The sequence below is a fragment of the Erythrolamprus reginae genome, unplaced genomic scaffold, assembly GCF_031021105.1.
Source record: "Erythrolamprus reginae isolate rEryReg1 unplaced genomic scaffold, rEryReg1.hap1 H_1, whole genome shotgun sequence".
Classification (NCBI taxonomy): domain Eukaryota; kingdom Metazoa; phylum Chordata; class Lepidosauria; order Squamata; family Dipsadidae; genus Erythrolamprus; species Erythrolamprus reginae.
Genome location: NW_027248462.1, coordinates 2482525 through 2499634, shown reverse-complemented (window position 1 = coordinate 2499634; position 17110 = coordinate 2482525). Strand labels below are relative to the sequence as shown.

Here is a 17110-nt window from a genome sequence, read left to right as displayed (position 1 = left end):
CTCCTCTTATGTGTAAACTGTTTGGAGTTTCACATAATTTTATATCTTCCTCTTACTCTCTCTCCTCTATTCTTTTTACAAATATTTTCAATTATTTCTAAATTTAGCTTCACTTCTTTTTGAAAAGAATGGAATTTAACAACAGCATTGGGGTTCAAATTTCTTTTGATGAGAAAGGGCAACTGGTTACTGGACTGGATATTGAGAACTGGGTCACATTCCCCAATCAGTCTGTCCTTCAAGTGAAAGTGGGGAAATTGGATCCCTGGGCTGCTGAAGGACAAATGCTCACCATTCATGATGAAACTATCACTTGGCCCACAATTTTCAACCAAGTAAGTTCTGGATATAGGTGATTTTGTTTGGGATGATGTATTTAGTCCACCCTTACCAACCATAATTAGAAATAACAACTTCACTGCAAAAAGACACAAGTAATGAGTGAAACAGGGATTGGGTTCTGAATTCTTCTGCACATCCACAGTAGTTATGATGATGCTAATGGTGCCACTGAGAGAACCAGCTTGGGGGTATGGCATGCTTGGGTCACTGCCAGTTGCAATGAACCTGGCCACCACATTACTACCAGTTCAATAGAACCAGTCTGAACCGGGAGGAGCCCATCTCTGGAGTGAAATGGCACCAACTCACAGCATCAGTTGACATGAGCAAATCATTCATGTCATTAAACTGGACATTGCATGACTGCAACATTAAACTTCTTGCTGGCATCCCTGTTTATTTTATTTCATATGGCATATGGCATATGTTTGTCAGGAAAATCTACACTTATAGAGAAGTCCTGATCACCTTATTGTTAATTCATTCAATTTTGTGCCTGCATAGTGTACCATCTGGCTAGTGAGATCAGGTTGATGACATATTCCACGTCTTTTCCACTGATCTCATCTCCTACATGGGCACATCCAGTGCTGGTGCCCTTACGCAGTTAGTCTTTTCCACTGGAGTAGTACCCATTTAACTACTCACAATAATGCTTTTGAACTACTGATTGGGCAGGATAGGAGCTAGATATGAGTGATGGGAGCTCATCTTCTAGAAAATTCTAGAGTGTGCAGAAATGGACAGACTTACAAAAGAAATAAATGATAAAGAAGAATCACAATATTATAAGATATGGAACAAATGGTATAAATGGCTAGATGACAGATGTAAAGAAAGGTTAAGAAAGGTCAATTTCAAAGAAGGTAAAGAAATTAGAAATGAGCAATGAATTTGGAGAAATGGTATCATATATAAGAAGTGATGTGATATTATGTAGTATAATAGAAACATATATAATGATGGAATTATATGTATAATAAAATGTAAATTGAAAAAGAGGAACAAATGATTTAAAATTGATGCAAATTGATATAGAAATATTGTAAACAAGCAGATTATAAAAATCTTTTTAAGAAAATGTTTAATAAAAATTATTATTAAAAAAAGAAGAAAAAGAATTTCTGAAAAGAAGTATTACCTATTCCATTACACAAAATTTTACTAAGTTTCCATAGATAGGTTGCAGTAAATTTTAAAGTCATTGGAAATATAGAGATATAGTGAAAGTACTTCTACATACATTACTCTAATACAGTGTTCCCCAATCTTTATCTTATGTTGTCATGTCATGTCATGTCATGTCATGTTATGTTATGTTAATTTTCATTTTATTTCATTATTTCATTTCAGGATAGGATAGGATAGGATAACAGAGTTGGAAGGGACCTTTGAGGTCTGCTACTCCAACACCCTGCTTAAGCAGGAAACCCTACACCAATTCAGACAAATCGTTATCCAACATCTTCTTAAAAACTTCCAGTGTTGGAGCATTAAAACTTCTGTAAACAATCCACTGTTTTGTTTTGTTTCATTTCATTTTTTTATTTTGTTGTCAGACATTTAATAGATTAACAGAGTTGGAAGGATCTTGCAGGCCATCTAGTCCAACCCCTTGCCCAAGTGGGAGAACATACATCTGTCTCTACCTAGGATCAAACTCACAACCTCCTAATTATGATGACTCAACTTGATATCATCCAGGTAGAGGATGCAGCTGATGGTAGCTCAGTATCTCTATCCAGTCCTTGTGGCATCAGACTGAGGGACTCAAGTCTATGCAGAACAGTGGTGAGGATAGTGTATCACCTTAGTATATCAATAATAGAATTTAAATAATTTAATAATTGGTTCTTGTGGGAGTGAGGTGGGAGAGGAAACTGGGTGATCCCTGCTTGAACTGGCCTCTGCCAGTGGATGCCCTCAGGGAGGCATGGGCTTGTGCAGACAGGGGCAGAGCCCTTTCTGCTCACCCCTTCCTTAGCATTCCTCTTTCAACACCTGAATGTCAGCAGGTACCTGGCTACTCTGCAGGCCCGAAGAAGACCCAAGTTTGAAAAATAGATTAGATAGAACCCTGCCCCCCGTTTTTGTGAAACTTTGTTCATTTTCATCTAGATTAGGCTGCAAAATCTGCCTTTTATGACCATCTTTGGTATTGGGAAACTAATTTGAACATTTCTGAACATAATGATATGAAAATTGAAATAAAAAAAATAATGATTATTTGTTTATTTTGCCCCCCTGGCTGTGTGCAATTATTTCAAATTATAGATAGATTAGCCAGCAAAATCCCTTTTTTCAATTTCATTTTTCATTTGTTTGTGATCAGGGATGTTCACATTAGTGTACTAGTGAAAAAAGTATTAAAAAAAAAAACACATTCCAGTAGTTAGAACCAACCTTTTTATACTTTGGGTCTAAAAGGACCCAGAGAAGCACAAGTGTATAATCTTTGCAAACATCATTTTTTCTAATTTTAATTTTCATTTCATTATGGTCAGAATGTTCAAATTAGTATGCCAATGCCAAAGATGCTCAAAAAATTCTGATTTTGCAGGCTAATCAAGATAAAAATGAACAAAATTGCACAAAAATGGAGGGGCGAGCTTTTATGAGCAAAATAAACAAATAAGCATTACTTTTTTCACTTCAAATTTCATATCATTGTGTTCAGAAATGTTCAAAGTAGTTTCCCAATACCAAAGATTGTAAACAAGTCAGATTTTGCAGCCTACTCTAGATGAAAATTAACAAAATTTCACAAAAACGGGGGTGGTGGGATTTGATGAGCAAAATAAACAAATAGGCATTAATTTTTTCACTTCAATTTTCATTTCATTGTGATCAGAAATATTCAAATTAGTATACTAGTGAAAAAAGTATTCAAGAAAACCATTCCAGTAGCTAGAACCAACCTTTTTTACTCAGGGTCACATATGACCCGGAGGACTCCAAGTGTTCAAAACATATTTTTTTTATTTCATTATGTTCAGAAATGTTCAAATTAATATGCCAATGCCAAAGATGGTGAAAAAATTCTGATTTGGCAGGCTATTCTATCTATGAAAAAAGGGCACACAGCCATGGGGGGGGGGTTTCTGAGCAAAATAAACAAATAAGCATCAATTTTTTCATTTCAATTTTCATTTCATTATATTCAGAAATGTTTAAATTAGTTTCCCAATACCAAAGATGGTAAAAAGGGCAGATTTTGCAGCCTAATCTAGATGAAAATGAACAAAATTTCACAAAAACGGGGGGCGGGGTTTGATAAGCAAAATAAACAAATAATCATTATTTTTCTCACTTCAATTTTCATTTCATTGTGTTCAGAAATGTTCAAATTAGTATACTAGTGAAATAAGTATTCAAAAAGACCATTCCAGTAGCTAGAACAAACCTTTTTATACTCCAAGTCTAAAAGGATCCAGAGGGTAACAAGTGTATAGTAAATGTGAGGAGGTACCAGGGTTAAATCATCATAACCAGGTCAGGATGATTGTGCAGGAAGTGCGCTGGCAAAGAAGTGTGCAGCCTTGGGTCAGGAAACAGGCCAGGCTAAGCCACTCCAGACATGGGTAAAGTGAGCAGACATCCCACGTTATGTGGGACAGTCCCGATTTTTAGCGATTTGTCCCATGTCCCACGGCGTTCTTAAAACGTACCACCACTTCCACACTTGAGAATAACACCACTTAATTAAAAACACTAAAGGTGATTTTTCCTATTTAAAAAAACCCAAACTATTTCAGGATTTGTTCCCAGTTTCTGCCTCCCATTTTCTGCAAAGCCTAGCTTTTTAAGTCAGATCTTCCCTCTCCTACAAGTGCGGCCCTTTTAACTGAGAGCAGTAGGCAGGCAGGTGGGCATTGGACATGTGTGACTGAAACCTGGCTGGGCCCAGAGGGAGGAGTTCCTCTCTCGGAAATATGCCCAGCTGGGTTTCAGGGATAGCATCAGCCTTGACCCCAGGGAAGGGGGGAATGGCTATTGTAGCCAAGGAGACTCTTCACCTGCATAGACTCATTGCTCCTTGTGAAGTTGGACTTAGGGGTTCAGGTGAGCTTGTTACTCACATATCTGCCTCCCAGCTGCGTCTCAACAGTCCTGCCTGTGCTGCTTGAGGAGGTGGCCAGGTTGGCGGTGGAGTTCCCCGGACTTATTGTCCTGTAGGACTTCAATCTGCTGTCACTCGGCGGTTCCTCTGGACTGGCACAGGAGTTCATGGCCACCATGACAACCATGGACCTGAGCCAAGTAGTTCAGGGTCCGACTTATGAGGGGGGACACACACCCGACATGGTATTCCTCTCGGAGCAATTGAGTAATGGTCTGAGACTAAGGGGCTTAGAAATATTGTCTTTGTCATGGTCAGACCATTTTCTACTGTGGCTCGATTTCCTGGCTCCAATCCTCCCCCACAGGGAGGCGGAACCGATTAGGAGGTTTTGCCCCACATGCCTGATGGAACCAGAGAGCTTTCAGAGGGGTGCTTGGGGATCTACCAGATTCACTCGTCCACAGCTTGGCGAAATCTCTTGCTGAGTCCTGGAACAAGGCTGCAGCAGAGGCTCTTGACTGAATTGCACCACTGCGACCTCTCTGTGGCACTAGATCCCATACAGCTCCATGGTTCAACAAGGAGCTCCAGGAGTGGAAACGCCAGAAGAGACGTCTAGAGAAGCAATGGAGAAAGAGTAAGTCTGACTCCGATCGAACACTTGTAAGAGCTTTTATTAAGACCTACAAAGTGGCGCTCAAGGCAGCAAGATGTGCATATCATGCCGCCATGATTGCATCAGCGGAATCCTGCCCAGCTGATCTGTTTAGGGTGACCCGCTCCCTTCTAAATCAGGGGGGAGTAAGGGAGCCCTTACAGGGCAGTGCCAAGGAATTTAACTTGTTTTTCGCTGATAAAGTCGCTCGGATCCGGGCGGACCTCGACTCCAGTTTCATAGCAGTATCGGCTGACAATGAGTCAGTCGAGGTAACTGGGGCTAAACGTCTTTGTCCATCCATCTGGAAGGAGTTTGACTTGGTGACACCTGATGAAGTGGACAAGGCCATTGGAGCTGCGAGGTCCGCCACCTGTTTATTGGATCCGTGTCCCTCCTGGTTGGTTTCGGCCAGCCGAGAGGTGACACGGAGCTGGGTCCAGGAGATTGTCAATGCCTCCTAGGGGAGGGGGTCCTTCCTGGCACCTTATAAGGATGCACTTGTGCACCCCCTCCTCAAGAAGCCTTCCCTGGACCCAGCCGTGCTCAACAACTACTGTCCAGTCTCCAAATTCCCCTTTATGGGGAAGGCTGTTGAGAAGGTGGTGGCACTCCAACTCCAACGGTCCTTGGAAGAAGCCAATTATCTAGGCCCTCAGCAGTGTGGTCGGTCGCAGTCGGTGTTAGTGGGGGGTCAAAGGTCGACCTCTAGGTCTCTCCCTTGTGGGGTGCCTCAGGGGTCGGTCCTCTCCCCCCTGCTATTTAATATCTACATGAAACCACTGGGTGAGATCATCCAAGGGCATGGAGTGAGATATCATCAGTACGCAGATGATACCCAGCTATACATCTCCACCCCATGTCCAGTCAACGAAGCAGTGGAAGTGATGTACCGGTGCCTGGAGGCTTTTTGGGCCTGGATGGGTGTCAACAGACTCAAACTCAACCCAGACAAGATGGAATGGCTGTGAGTCTTGCTTCCCAAGGACAATTCTATCTGTCCGTCCATTACCCTGGGGGGGAAATGTTAACCCCCTCAGAGAGGGTTCGCAAATTGGGCGTCCTCCTCGATCCACAGCTGACATTGGAACATCATCTTTCAGCTTTGGCGAGGAGGGTGTTTGCCCAGGTTCGCCTGGTGCACCACTTGCGGCCCTATTTGGACAGGGAGTCACTGCTCACAGTCACTCATGCCCTCATCACCTCGAGGTTCGATTACTGCAATGCTGTCTACATGGGGCTACCTTTGAAAAATGTTCGGAAACTTTAGATTGTGCAGAACACAGCCGCGAGAGCCATCAGGGGCTTCCAAGATTCGCCATGTTTCTTCAACACTCCGTGGCTTGCATTGGCTGCTGATCAGTTTCCGGTCACAATTCAAAGTGTTGGTCATGACATTTAAAGCCCTACTTGGCATTGGACCAGATTACCTCCGGAACCGCCTGCTACCGCACGAATCCCAGTGACCGATAGGGTCCCACAGAGTTGGCCTTCTCCAGGACCCGTCGACTAAACAATGTCGTTTGGCGGGCCCCAGGGGAAGAACCTTCTCTGTGGCAGCCCCGGCCCTATGGAACCAACTCCCCCTAGAGATTAGAATTGCCCCCACCCTCCCTGTCTTTCATAAACTACTCAAGACTCATTTATACTGCCAGGCATGTGGGAGTTGAGATATTTCTTCCCCCTAGGCCATTACAAGTTATGCATGGTATGTTTGTGTGTATGTTTGGTTTTTATAAATAAGGGTTTTTAGTTGTTTTATTATTGGATTGTCACATGCTGTTTTTATCATTGTTGTTAGCCGCCCCGAGTCTATGGAGAGGGGCGGCATACTAATCCAATAAATTATTATTATTATTATTAATTATTATTATTGTAGTGTGTAACACTAACAAATGAACTAGATAACCAGGCCAATTTCAAAAGGCTAACTCATATGGGAAATACTTGATTTCACAGAAATCTCATCCATTAAATCAGTGTAGGGGAAGACAGTGGCTATTTCAATATAAGGTTATTTGCTGTTATCTATGCTGATGCTAGCCTTAGGCTTTCATCTGTTAAAGTGGGCGCTTTCACCCAGCTAAGACACTCCTGGAGTGTGACCAACCTTGTGCCACTAACTTCATAGCCTAGTAAGTAAATAATTAGCAGTCAATAAGGTTCCACCCCAACATGACTTGCTCATACCAGACTCCAGATGGCTGCAAGCCTGGCAATCCCACGCAAGTGTGCTCAAGGGCCGACGGGGTCAGGGGATCTTCTCCACCTGCTTTCTAACATACAAGCTGCCTGGTGGATGGGGGGCAACTCGAAGCACCCCAATAAGCATATGGTAAAAAAGGGGAATTAAGAAGCACATGCTTTACACTGTCTGGGGGAGGAATCAGCCAGGGACATCTGCCCCATCTGATCAATCTCTCAGAGATTTACCTCCACATACTGTTTAGATATTCCCATCATCAGTAACCGCATCTTGCGGGTGAGGGGAGACCTTTTCTATACAGGTCGCCTCACCTAGGATGTTAGGATCATGTGCGAGGTCCTGAAAGGGCATGGTTCCTGATTAATAGAGCCTAGAGCCAACTAGTCCCCTCCATGAGACTGACACATCTAGGAGCCATCATAGACTCCATGGAAGGCATAACTTGCCTATCCTAGGAACCGAGGGTTAGTCCATTAGAATCGGTTGCAGTCATGAAGGACTTGTCTACCTTGCAACTACAAACCCTAGCCTCTCTCCTAGGGAAAATGATTTCTGCTATTCACATTGTTCCCTGGGCAAATCTCCACTCTGGGGATCTCCAGTGATTTCTTCTCTCCTTCTAGTGAGCAGGAAAGTCTGAGTGTCACTGGAGTGCTGGAACTCTCAGCCAATCAACAAAGGGACCTGCTTCATAGAACCTCAAGAAGAAATGCTCACAATAAATGCAAGTACAGTACTCTGGGTTTTGGGAGCTCACCTGGGAAATGAGGTGGCCCAGGGCAACTGGACCTTAGAGGTGGCAGAGTGCAGCATTAATCTCCTAGAATTGCAGGCAGTCACCCTGGATCTTGAATACTTCAAACATCACTGGTGGGGCCACCACGTACTGATATTGATGCACAATGTAACACCCAAGGCCCACAGTGTCCAGACAGTTGAGGACGGGGGGCATGGCTCTATGTTTATGGGTGAAAAAACACCTATAACCCATTACAGCAGAGCGTATTTCAGGGGTAGACAACATCAGTGTGGACTGGCTCAGTTGCCATGACATTTATCAGCCAGAGTGGCGTCTGCACCCAAGGGTGTTCAGACAATTGACATCTCAGTTTGAGTGACTGGTGATATACCTATATACCAGGCAACACACAGTTATTCCATTATGACCAAGGCCCACATAAACAGACAAGGGGGTACTGTGTCCAAACAACTAAGAGACAAGGCCATGTCTCTGGGTCTATGGGCAGAGGCCCACATCCTTTCCATCATGGCAGAACACATTTCAGAGGTAGACCGTGTCACAGAAGATTGGCTCAGTTGTCACAACATCAATCAGGCAGAGTGGTCTCTGCACCTGAGGACATTCAGACAACTGATCTCTTGGTTTGGGAGACGAGTAATAGATCTATTCACCACCCCCTACAATGCTCAGTTGCTCAGGTTCTGGACAAGGTTCAAGATTCTGGGTGCTGAGGGGATTGATGCCCTCTGTTTCCCCTAGCTGAGGGGACTACTATACACATTCCCCCTCTTCCAGTCATACCCAGATTAGTAGGGAAGGTAATATAGGAGCAGGCAGAGACCCTAGTGCTGGCTGACTAGCCCAAGAGGGCATGGTTCATGGACCTAGCATGACTCTCCATAGAGAAATCCCAGCAACAGAATGGTTGCTATCACAAGGGTCCATCCAACACCCAGATCCAGGCTGGTTGCAATAACTGCTTGGTGCTTGAGCAGTTCACTCTGAGATCATGAAATCATGCTAGCTGCTAGAAGACCTTGCACCAAATGCATGTATTCCTCCACCTGGAGTAGCTTCTGTAGGGGGTTGCTCAGTCTTCTCTGGAACTTTCCATAATAGACATATTCAGGTTCCTGAAATGGGACCTATAACTAGGCCTATCCATCAACTCATTATGGCTCCAGGTGATGGCACTACCTATAATCCTGAAGTCCCTGGAATCAATGGCAGGGCATGATCTAATCAAACAATTCTTCTAAGGGGTATCTGAACTATGCCCCTGGTAGTACACAGGTTTTCATCTTGGGACCTGGCCCTGGTTGTCAATGCTCTCATCAGGGATCAATTACAACCATTGGAATCTCTTCCTATCATGATGGCATTCCTAGTTGCTGTCACTTTGGCTCACAGAATATTGGAACTAGCTGCTCTTTCTATCAGGAGAGACCAGTGCACCTTCTACCTAGATAGGGTATTCTGTCAACTGGACCCCACATTCAGTCCAAAGGTAGACTCCATTTTTCATAGCAAGCAAGATATGGCTCTTTCCACATTCTACAAGAATCCGAGGACAGAGTAGGAATTGACATGACACAAACTAGACGTAAGAAAGGCTCTGTCAACTTACATACACAGGATGAACCTGGTCTGCAAATTGAAAGCACTGTTCCTTTCCCTTAAACTGGCTGTGCTCAGCCATAAGGTAGTGGGCAGTTGTCTATGAAGGACTCTTTCCTAAGTTTCCTTGGCATATCAAATGGCAGGGTTTCCACCCCCACCCCCCCAGGGATCACTGCCCACTCAACCTGTAGCGCTGCCACATTGGCTGACTGGTATACCAGGGTCTCCATTGAGGAGATTCGTAAGGGAGCAGCATGGGAGTTTCTGGTCCCTTTCATTAGACATTACAAGATAGAGGCTTATGTCTCTGAGGACACAGGCTTTGGCCATGGGGTACTGCAGCAGATTATACTAGCAAAAGGTCCCAAATAGGCCCAGGTACCCCACCCGTATAAAAGGGTCTAACTTTGGTTTGTCCCACACACTTGGAGACTAGCTCCACCTTTCTTGGAGAAGGGGCATTGGTATACCCTGATACACCCTTTTTCAATGGGTGGAGCTAGCCGCTAAGGCCTGCCCTGAAAACAGGCCTGTGGTTGAGAAAATAGAGATATTCAATGACAATACACACATAGCAGAATAGCATACAGAATCTTCATTGCTTTCATCAAAAAAGGGGGAACAATGGAGGCTAATTATTTTTAAAGCTTATGATTCAGTCCTAACATGTCACTAGGCGGTCTTAACCCACACACCTGGAGGCTAGCTCCACCCCTTGAGAAAGGGCGCCCCTTCTCCCCTCTCACTGCCATGAATCGGAAATGGAAAATATTGGTTTTCAGTGAAAATATTGCAAATTGTGGTGACATGATTACAGGATTTTGTAAAGATCTGTTATTGTGGGCCAATTGCTGAATGCATGAATGCAGTCATATGATATTAGGGGCTGCTTGTCAATACTCAGGAATTGGATTACAACAACATTTTGAGGTGTCGGTCATAACTTTGATTGGAAATTGATTGCCAAAAATCAAGAACTTCCTGTATTTAAAATATCTAATTGCCCAAAGTGTAAAAGATTACATGTCCAGAAAAAAGACTTTGATTAAACTGAGTACCATGAAAATAATTCAGCATGGGACATTCTTTAAGCCAAAACTATTTCTCAGTTTAGGAAAAATTGTAATCAGTAAAATAAAACAAAAAATGAAGATTGATTTTTGTGGTGGTGGTGATGATGATGATGATGATGATATTGATGATGAAGAAGAAAAGAACTGAAGGTAGAATTAGCATTCATTATTTGCCAAACATTAAAATCCAATTATTTTTCTATCTATTTTTCCAAGTACCTGAATGAATGTTAACATTTTCCTTTTTATTTCACTTATTGCTAGAGGATTCCTATTTCAATTTGTACTGAGAGCTGCCTCCCTGGGTATTTCAAAAGAAAACAGAAAGGAAAGCCATTTTGCTGTTATGACTGTCATCCATGTCCCAAAGAGAAAATGTCAAGCCAGAAAGGTAAGAAGCTTCATGAATCAAGTTTTGTTATAACTGCACAGAAATCTGAGTTATAATTGCTGTAGTTGTATTTTCACATCTCTTAGCAAATTGAAGAACTCATATTTTTAGGACAATTCTTCCAATTGGACGACTTTGAGCAAAAAATTTAAAATTGGTTCTGGTTTAACAAAAGAAAAAGCGAAGTAGCTAATATAATTTATTAAAATAATATTTTAATTTCTCTTACACTGGTGTAAACTTCTCATTTCTATAACTGTGTATTATTCCATATCTATGTGAATCAATATATACGTATACATATACGTATACATATACATATACGTATACATATACGTATACATATACGTATACGTATACATATACATATGCTCATACATATACATACATACACACACATCAAGAATTGTCCTAAAAATGCGAGTTCCAGATATATTTATAAATAAAGGGGCAACAGCCATCATGCTCTCCGCAACATTTAAAATTTATTTAAAACTACTAAAATTACTTAGCTTAGGGAAAGAAGCAACAGCAATTCCATTTGTTAGCATGACTAAGATGGAAACAACAAAGCTAATTGCAGAAGGGAAGGAAGGGTGGGCCTATGAGCAGCATTACATAAGATCAACTACATATTCAATAGGGATTTTAATACTAACTTTCCGGAGATCACAATGGCTGTTGCCCCCCCTTCCACTCTCCTTATTTATTTATTGGATTTATTTGCTACCCCTCTCCACAGGCTCAGGGCGGCTTTGGTGCATATGCTCTCAGTGTACATTAAAAAAAAAGATAATTTATCAAGAATCATGAGGTACAATACTTAATGTGTGCTTGTTAGTATATTGGGGTTCTCTTTTAAACTTTTTAAAATATTTAAATTTATTTGGATTTGTTACGATTTGTTTATGCCTTGTTGTGAGCCGCCCCGAGTCCGCGGAGAGGGGCGGCATACAAATCTGAATAATAAATAAATAATAAATAAATAAATAAATAATGATTGCCATAGTGGTCAAGTAAGCAATGAGGAAACAATCAATATTAATAAAAGTCTTAAGAATACAAGCAATGAGTTATGGTCATACAGTCATAAGTGGGAGGAAATGGGTGATACGAACGATGAGGAAAAAACTAGTAGTATTAGTAGTGCAGACTTAGTAAATAGTTTGACAGTGTTGAGGGAATTATTTGTTTAACAGAGTCATTCGGGAAAAAACTGTTTTTGTGTGTAGTTGTTTTGGTGTGAGTGTTCTGTAGCGACATTTTGAAGGTAGGAGTTAAAAAAGTTTATGTCCAGGATGCGAGGGGCCAGTAAATATTTTCACAGCAATCTTTTTGACTCGTGCAGTATACAAGTCCTCAATGGAAGGCAGGTTGGCAAAAATTGATTTTTCTGCAGTTCTGATTATCCTCTGAAAGTCTGTGTCGGTCTTGTTGGGTTGCAGAATCAAACCAGACAGTTATAGAGGTGCAGATGACAGACTCCTCTGTAGAACTGTATCAGCAGCTCCTTGGGCAGATTGAGCTTCCTGAGTTGGCACAGAATGAACATTTTTGTTATGCTTTTTTGATGACATTTTTGTTGTTAGGTGACCATTTTAGGTCTTGAGATATGATAGAACCTAGAAATTTGAAGGTCTCTACTGTTGATACTGTGTTGGCTAGTATTGTGAGAGGTGGTAGGATGGGAGGATTTCTCCTAAAGTCTAACACAATTTCTACAGTTTTGAGCATGTTCAGTTCTAGACTGTTCGGTGACACCACGAGGCTAGTTGGTCAGCCTCCCATCTGTATGTGGTTTCATCGTTTTCTTGAATGAGACCAATCACTGTTGTACCGTCTGCAAACTTCAGTAGTTTAACAGATGGTTCATTTGGGATGTAGTCTTTGGAGTATAGAAAGAAGAGAAGTGGTGAGACTACATAGCCTTGGGGGGGAGGGCTGTGCTAATTGTACAGGTGTCTGATGTGATTTTGCCTAGCTTCACCTGTTGCTTCCTGTCTCTTAGGAAGCCTGTGATCCACTTATAGGTGTGTTCAGGCATCGTTAGCTGATTTAGTTAAAAGAATGTTCAGTATGATTGTATTGAATGGTGAACTAAAGTCTACAAAAAGGACCATAACATAGGTCTTTGGAGATTCAAGATGTTATAGGATGTAGTGCAGAGCCATATTTAACAGCATCATCTGTCGATCTCTTTGCTTGGTATGCAAATTGCAGGGGTTCTAACAGTGGATCCTTGATGGTTTTCAAGTGGGACATCACTAGCCTTTCAAAGTTTTCATAACTACAGATATTAGAGCAACTGGTATGTAGTCATTCAGTTGCTTGATGGAGAGCTTCTTTGGCATTAGGTTGATAATAGAGTGTTTGAAGCAGGAAGGAACATAGCACATCCCTAGTGATTTGTTGAAGATTTGGGTGAAGATGGGGGCCAATTGGTCAGCACAGACTTTTAAGCCAGAAGGAGTTATCTTGTCTGGGCCTGGTGCTTTTCCAGGCTTCTGTCTGTGAAATACATCTTGCAGTTCCTTTTCTGTGATCACCAGTGGTTGTAAACCCAATGGGATGGGTTCAGTTGTAGAAGATTTGGCTGTTGTGGTGTGTCTGGGATGGAAGTTGTGGAGATAGATGGCTGTAGTTTCTTTTCAAACCTGCAGTAGAACACATTCAGGTCATTAGCCTGTTGCTGATTTCCTTCAGCTTGGGAAGGTAGTTTTCTGTAACCGGTGATGTTTTTGAGAGTTTTCCACAAGTTTGCTGATTCATTTGTTGAGAATTGATTCTTTAGCTTTTCAGAGCCTTTCATTACATATTTAAATTTAAATTTCAGACATGAATGACTGTTCCAAATGCCCAGAAGGTAAATATCCGAATAAGAACCAAGATTCATGTCTTCTCAAGAGCATTTCATTCTTATCCTATGAGGAACCAATGGGAATAAATCTAATGATTCTGGCAAATTTCTTTTGTCTTTGCACAATTGTGGTGCTAGCAACATTTTTGAGATATCATCATACTCCCATCGTCAAAGCCAACAATAGAAATCTTACCTATGTTCTACTCATCTCCCTGCTCCTCTGCTTTCTTTGCTCACAGCAGTTCCTTGTTGCACCCGGAAATATAATATGTCTTTTTCGACAAGTTAGCTTTGGCATTATCTTCTCAGTGGCTGTGTCTTCTGTGCTAGGAAAAACCATCACTGTAGTTCTGGCTTTCATGGCCACCAAGCCAGGATCCAGGATGAGGAACTGGGTGGGAAGAGGACTGGCCAGTTCCATTGTTCTTTCTGGCTCCCTGATTCAAGTAGCCATCTGTACAGTGTGGCTGTTCACATTTCCTCCTTTCCCTGATATTGACACCCATTCAGAAATTGAGGAAATCATACTCCAGTGCAATGAAGGCTCAGCTACCATGTTCTACTGTGTCTTGGGCTACATGGGCTTTCTGGCAGTTGCCAGTTTCACTGTAGCTTTTTTCTCCAGGAATCTCCCCAGCAGTTTCAATGAGGCCAAATGTCTCACATTCAGCATGCTGATCTTCTGCAGTGTGTGGATTTCTTTTGTTCCATCCTACCTGAGCACCAAAGGCAAATACATGGTAGCTGTGGAGGTTTTCTCCATTTTGGCCTCTAGTGCAGGATTGCTTGTCTGCATATATTTCCCCAAATGTTTCATAATTATTGTTAGACCAGAGCTAAACAACAGGGAGCAACTCATCAAGAGAAGTTTGTAATATATGCACTAAACTCCTCTATAATTATTTCCTTATTTTAGAAGTGTTTGTTTAAAGCTCTAGTAAATTTGTCTGTGATTTTGAAGAGATAAAAATGTTTGGGTGAGTTTCTGATACAGGAGCAAAGCTCAGTGAAATTATCCTTCACTTAGTATTAGCTGAAAATCTGTGATATTATGAGGCTATGATTCTCTTTAATTTTGCAAATTGGAATTTAGGGATCAATGTATTTAATTCATTCTGTTAAATAATTAAGATTGAATTGGGGAACACTGCACACACTCACACATGGGGAGAAAGGGGGGAGCAGAAGAGGGGAGGAGCTAACAAATTATTTCTATATTTTCCATAGTCTAAAATGGGAAAACATGAAAATTCCTGTCCTGCATTTTATTTTATTTTTTGAGAGACAATTTAACGGGATTAGGGACATAAGTTACCTGTCTGTTAACTAAAGGATGGATTGCAAATAGATATACTTAGGGGAAGGTTAATAGGGAGAAAAGGAAGTAGAGAAGGAAGGGGAGAAGGGGAAAGAAGGGGAAAACAGGTGGGTTATTAAAGTATAAAAGGTGCAAATTAAGACATGGGTGTATGTTATATCAAATAGAAATGTATATTTATGTGTATTTTTGTTAAGAATTAAGGTGTGTGTATGGATGTATTGTGGAGAAAAACAATAAAAATATATTTAAAAAAAACAAAAAAATGTCTGGATGAGCAATTTTGAATTTCACATAGTTGGTTCATGTTGCACTGTTCTATGTGAGCTACACAGGCTCGCAGTTTCTTTCTGGGTACAGGTCAAGCTTGGTGGTTGTCCTGTACCCAGGTCATTTCTTCCTTATATCTGTCTCTTTCAAAGGATATCTACCCATTCTATTGTCAGAGTGGATCACTACATTGCTTAAATGTCAGCGTGTAGAAAAGTGGTTCCTAACCTTTTTTAGTCCACCACCCTCTTGGTGCTAAAAACCCATCCTCAGTTCTCCCCACCTCCTTCAGGTGGGTTTGGCTTGGTCAGGTGACTAGATGTGTGTGGCCAAGTTTTAAAATGTGTAACTCAATTAACAACACTCTTGCTTAGCAACCAAAATTTTGGGCTCAATTGTGGTCATAAGTCTTCCTTCCTTCCTTCTTTCTTTCCTTCCTTCCTTCCTTCCTTCCTTCCTTCCTTGCTTTGAGGAATCAAATTCTGATTCAGAAGAAAGCATAAACAAGTCTATTTATCAAGCAAGTCTGAAATAGAAAGTTGATCGCGAAGGAATGTCAGGCTGGCTGCATTTCTGTCGTTATCAGCAAAGTCTGCAATGCAAACCAGAATAAAGTCATAAATCTTCCATTAATTGTTTCTTCAGCTTTGACAAATTACTCTCACACACAAGGGAAGTTTCAGGGCTGTAGCCAAACACTGGAAAGAAAATCCAAAGGAACAGACACGGCTCTCTGTTCTGAGACTATAGCATCCATGCTGAGCATTGTCATTCCACACCCCATTTACTCATCAACTTGTCTTATATCCTGCCAGGGTGTGGCCAAATGTCCCATAGAGATATTTAATGGGAGGGGGGGCTCTATAGTCTCTGGTGGTTTCCCTGTGTCCAATTCTCCTTCACTCTCACTCTCAGACTCAGATGATAAGAACACTGGGCTGTGATGTCAGTATTCCTCCATCTCCTGGTATTCAAAACCTGTGACCAGCTGAGCTGGATGCATGAACCACTCACAATACCTTCTTTCTTTGTTTGTTTCTTTCTTTCTTTCCTTCCTTCCTTCCTTCTTTCTTTCTTTTTTTTGAAATGGGAAAAGGAAGAAAGTGCTCTGGCTGCCACTAGCCTTGCCTTTCTGGAGAGGCTTAAAGACTGCCTAGCATGCCCATTCACCAGCTCTCCACTTTCTGCCCCATCAAGGCCTCACACCAGCCTGGAGCAGTGGATGCTGAGGCTGGTGAGCTTTGTAGGTGCATGCCCTGATGCTTCCCAGCCTGTGAAGGTCCTGGAGCAGAAACCAAGAAGATGAGATGGGCAGCAATGATAGCAACTGTGCTCTGAGCCTCACCAGGAAGATAAGCTGAGCACCAGAGAGGCCAATGCACTACCATCTGCCCCTCACTTCAGCCGTCTTCTGGGAAGTTCACAGGAAATGGCAGTGGGAAGAGTTGGGTAGGACAGAGCCACCAGTACAGCAGCACCTGGCAAGAAAGGCTGGTTGGGGAGGCACAACCAATTGTCTCATTAACCCATGGATCAGATGGTCTAGATTGAGTTGGGCTGGGGCAGTGTA

At 42.0% G+C, this 17110-nt stretch overlaps 1 protein-coding gene across 1 annotated transcript in view; it reads left to right on the top strand.

The window, feature by feature from the left end:
- The window catches only part of LOC139155306 (vomeronasal type-2 receptor 26-like), a 29668-nt gene extending 14841 nt beyond the window's left edge, over positions 1-14827 (top strand). Inside the window, exons 4-6 of the mRNA XM_070730426.1 lie at positions 108-335; positions 10966-11092; positions 13926-14827. Of these exons, the coding sequence (XP_070586527.1) occupies positions 108-335; positions 10966-11092; positions 13926-14827 (1257 nt within the window). The remainder of the gene's footprint in view (positions 1-107; positions 336-10965; positions 11093-13925) is intronic.
- Positions 14828-17110: the final 2283 nt, after the last annotated feature.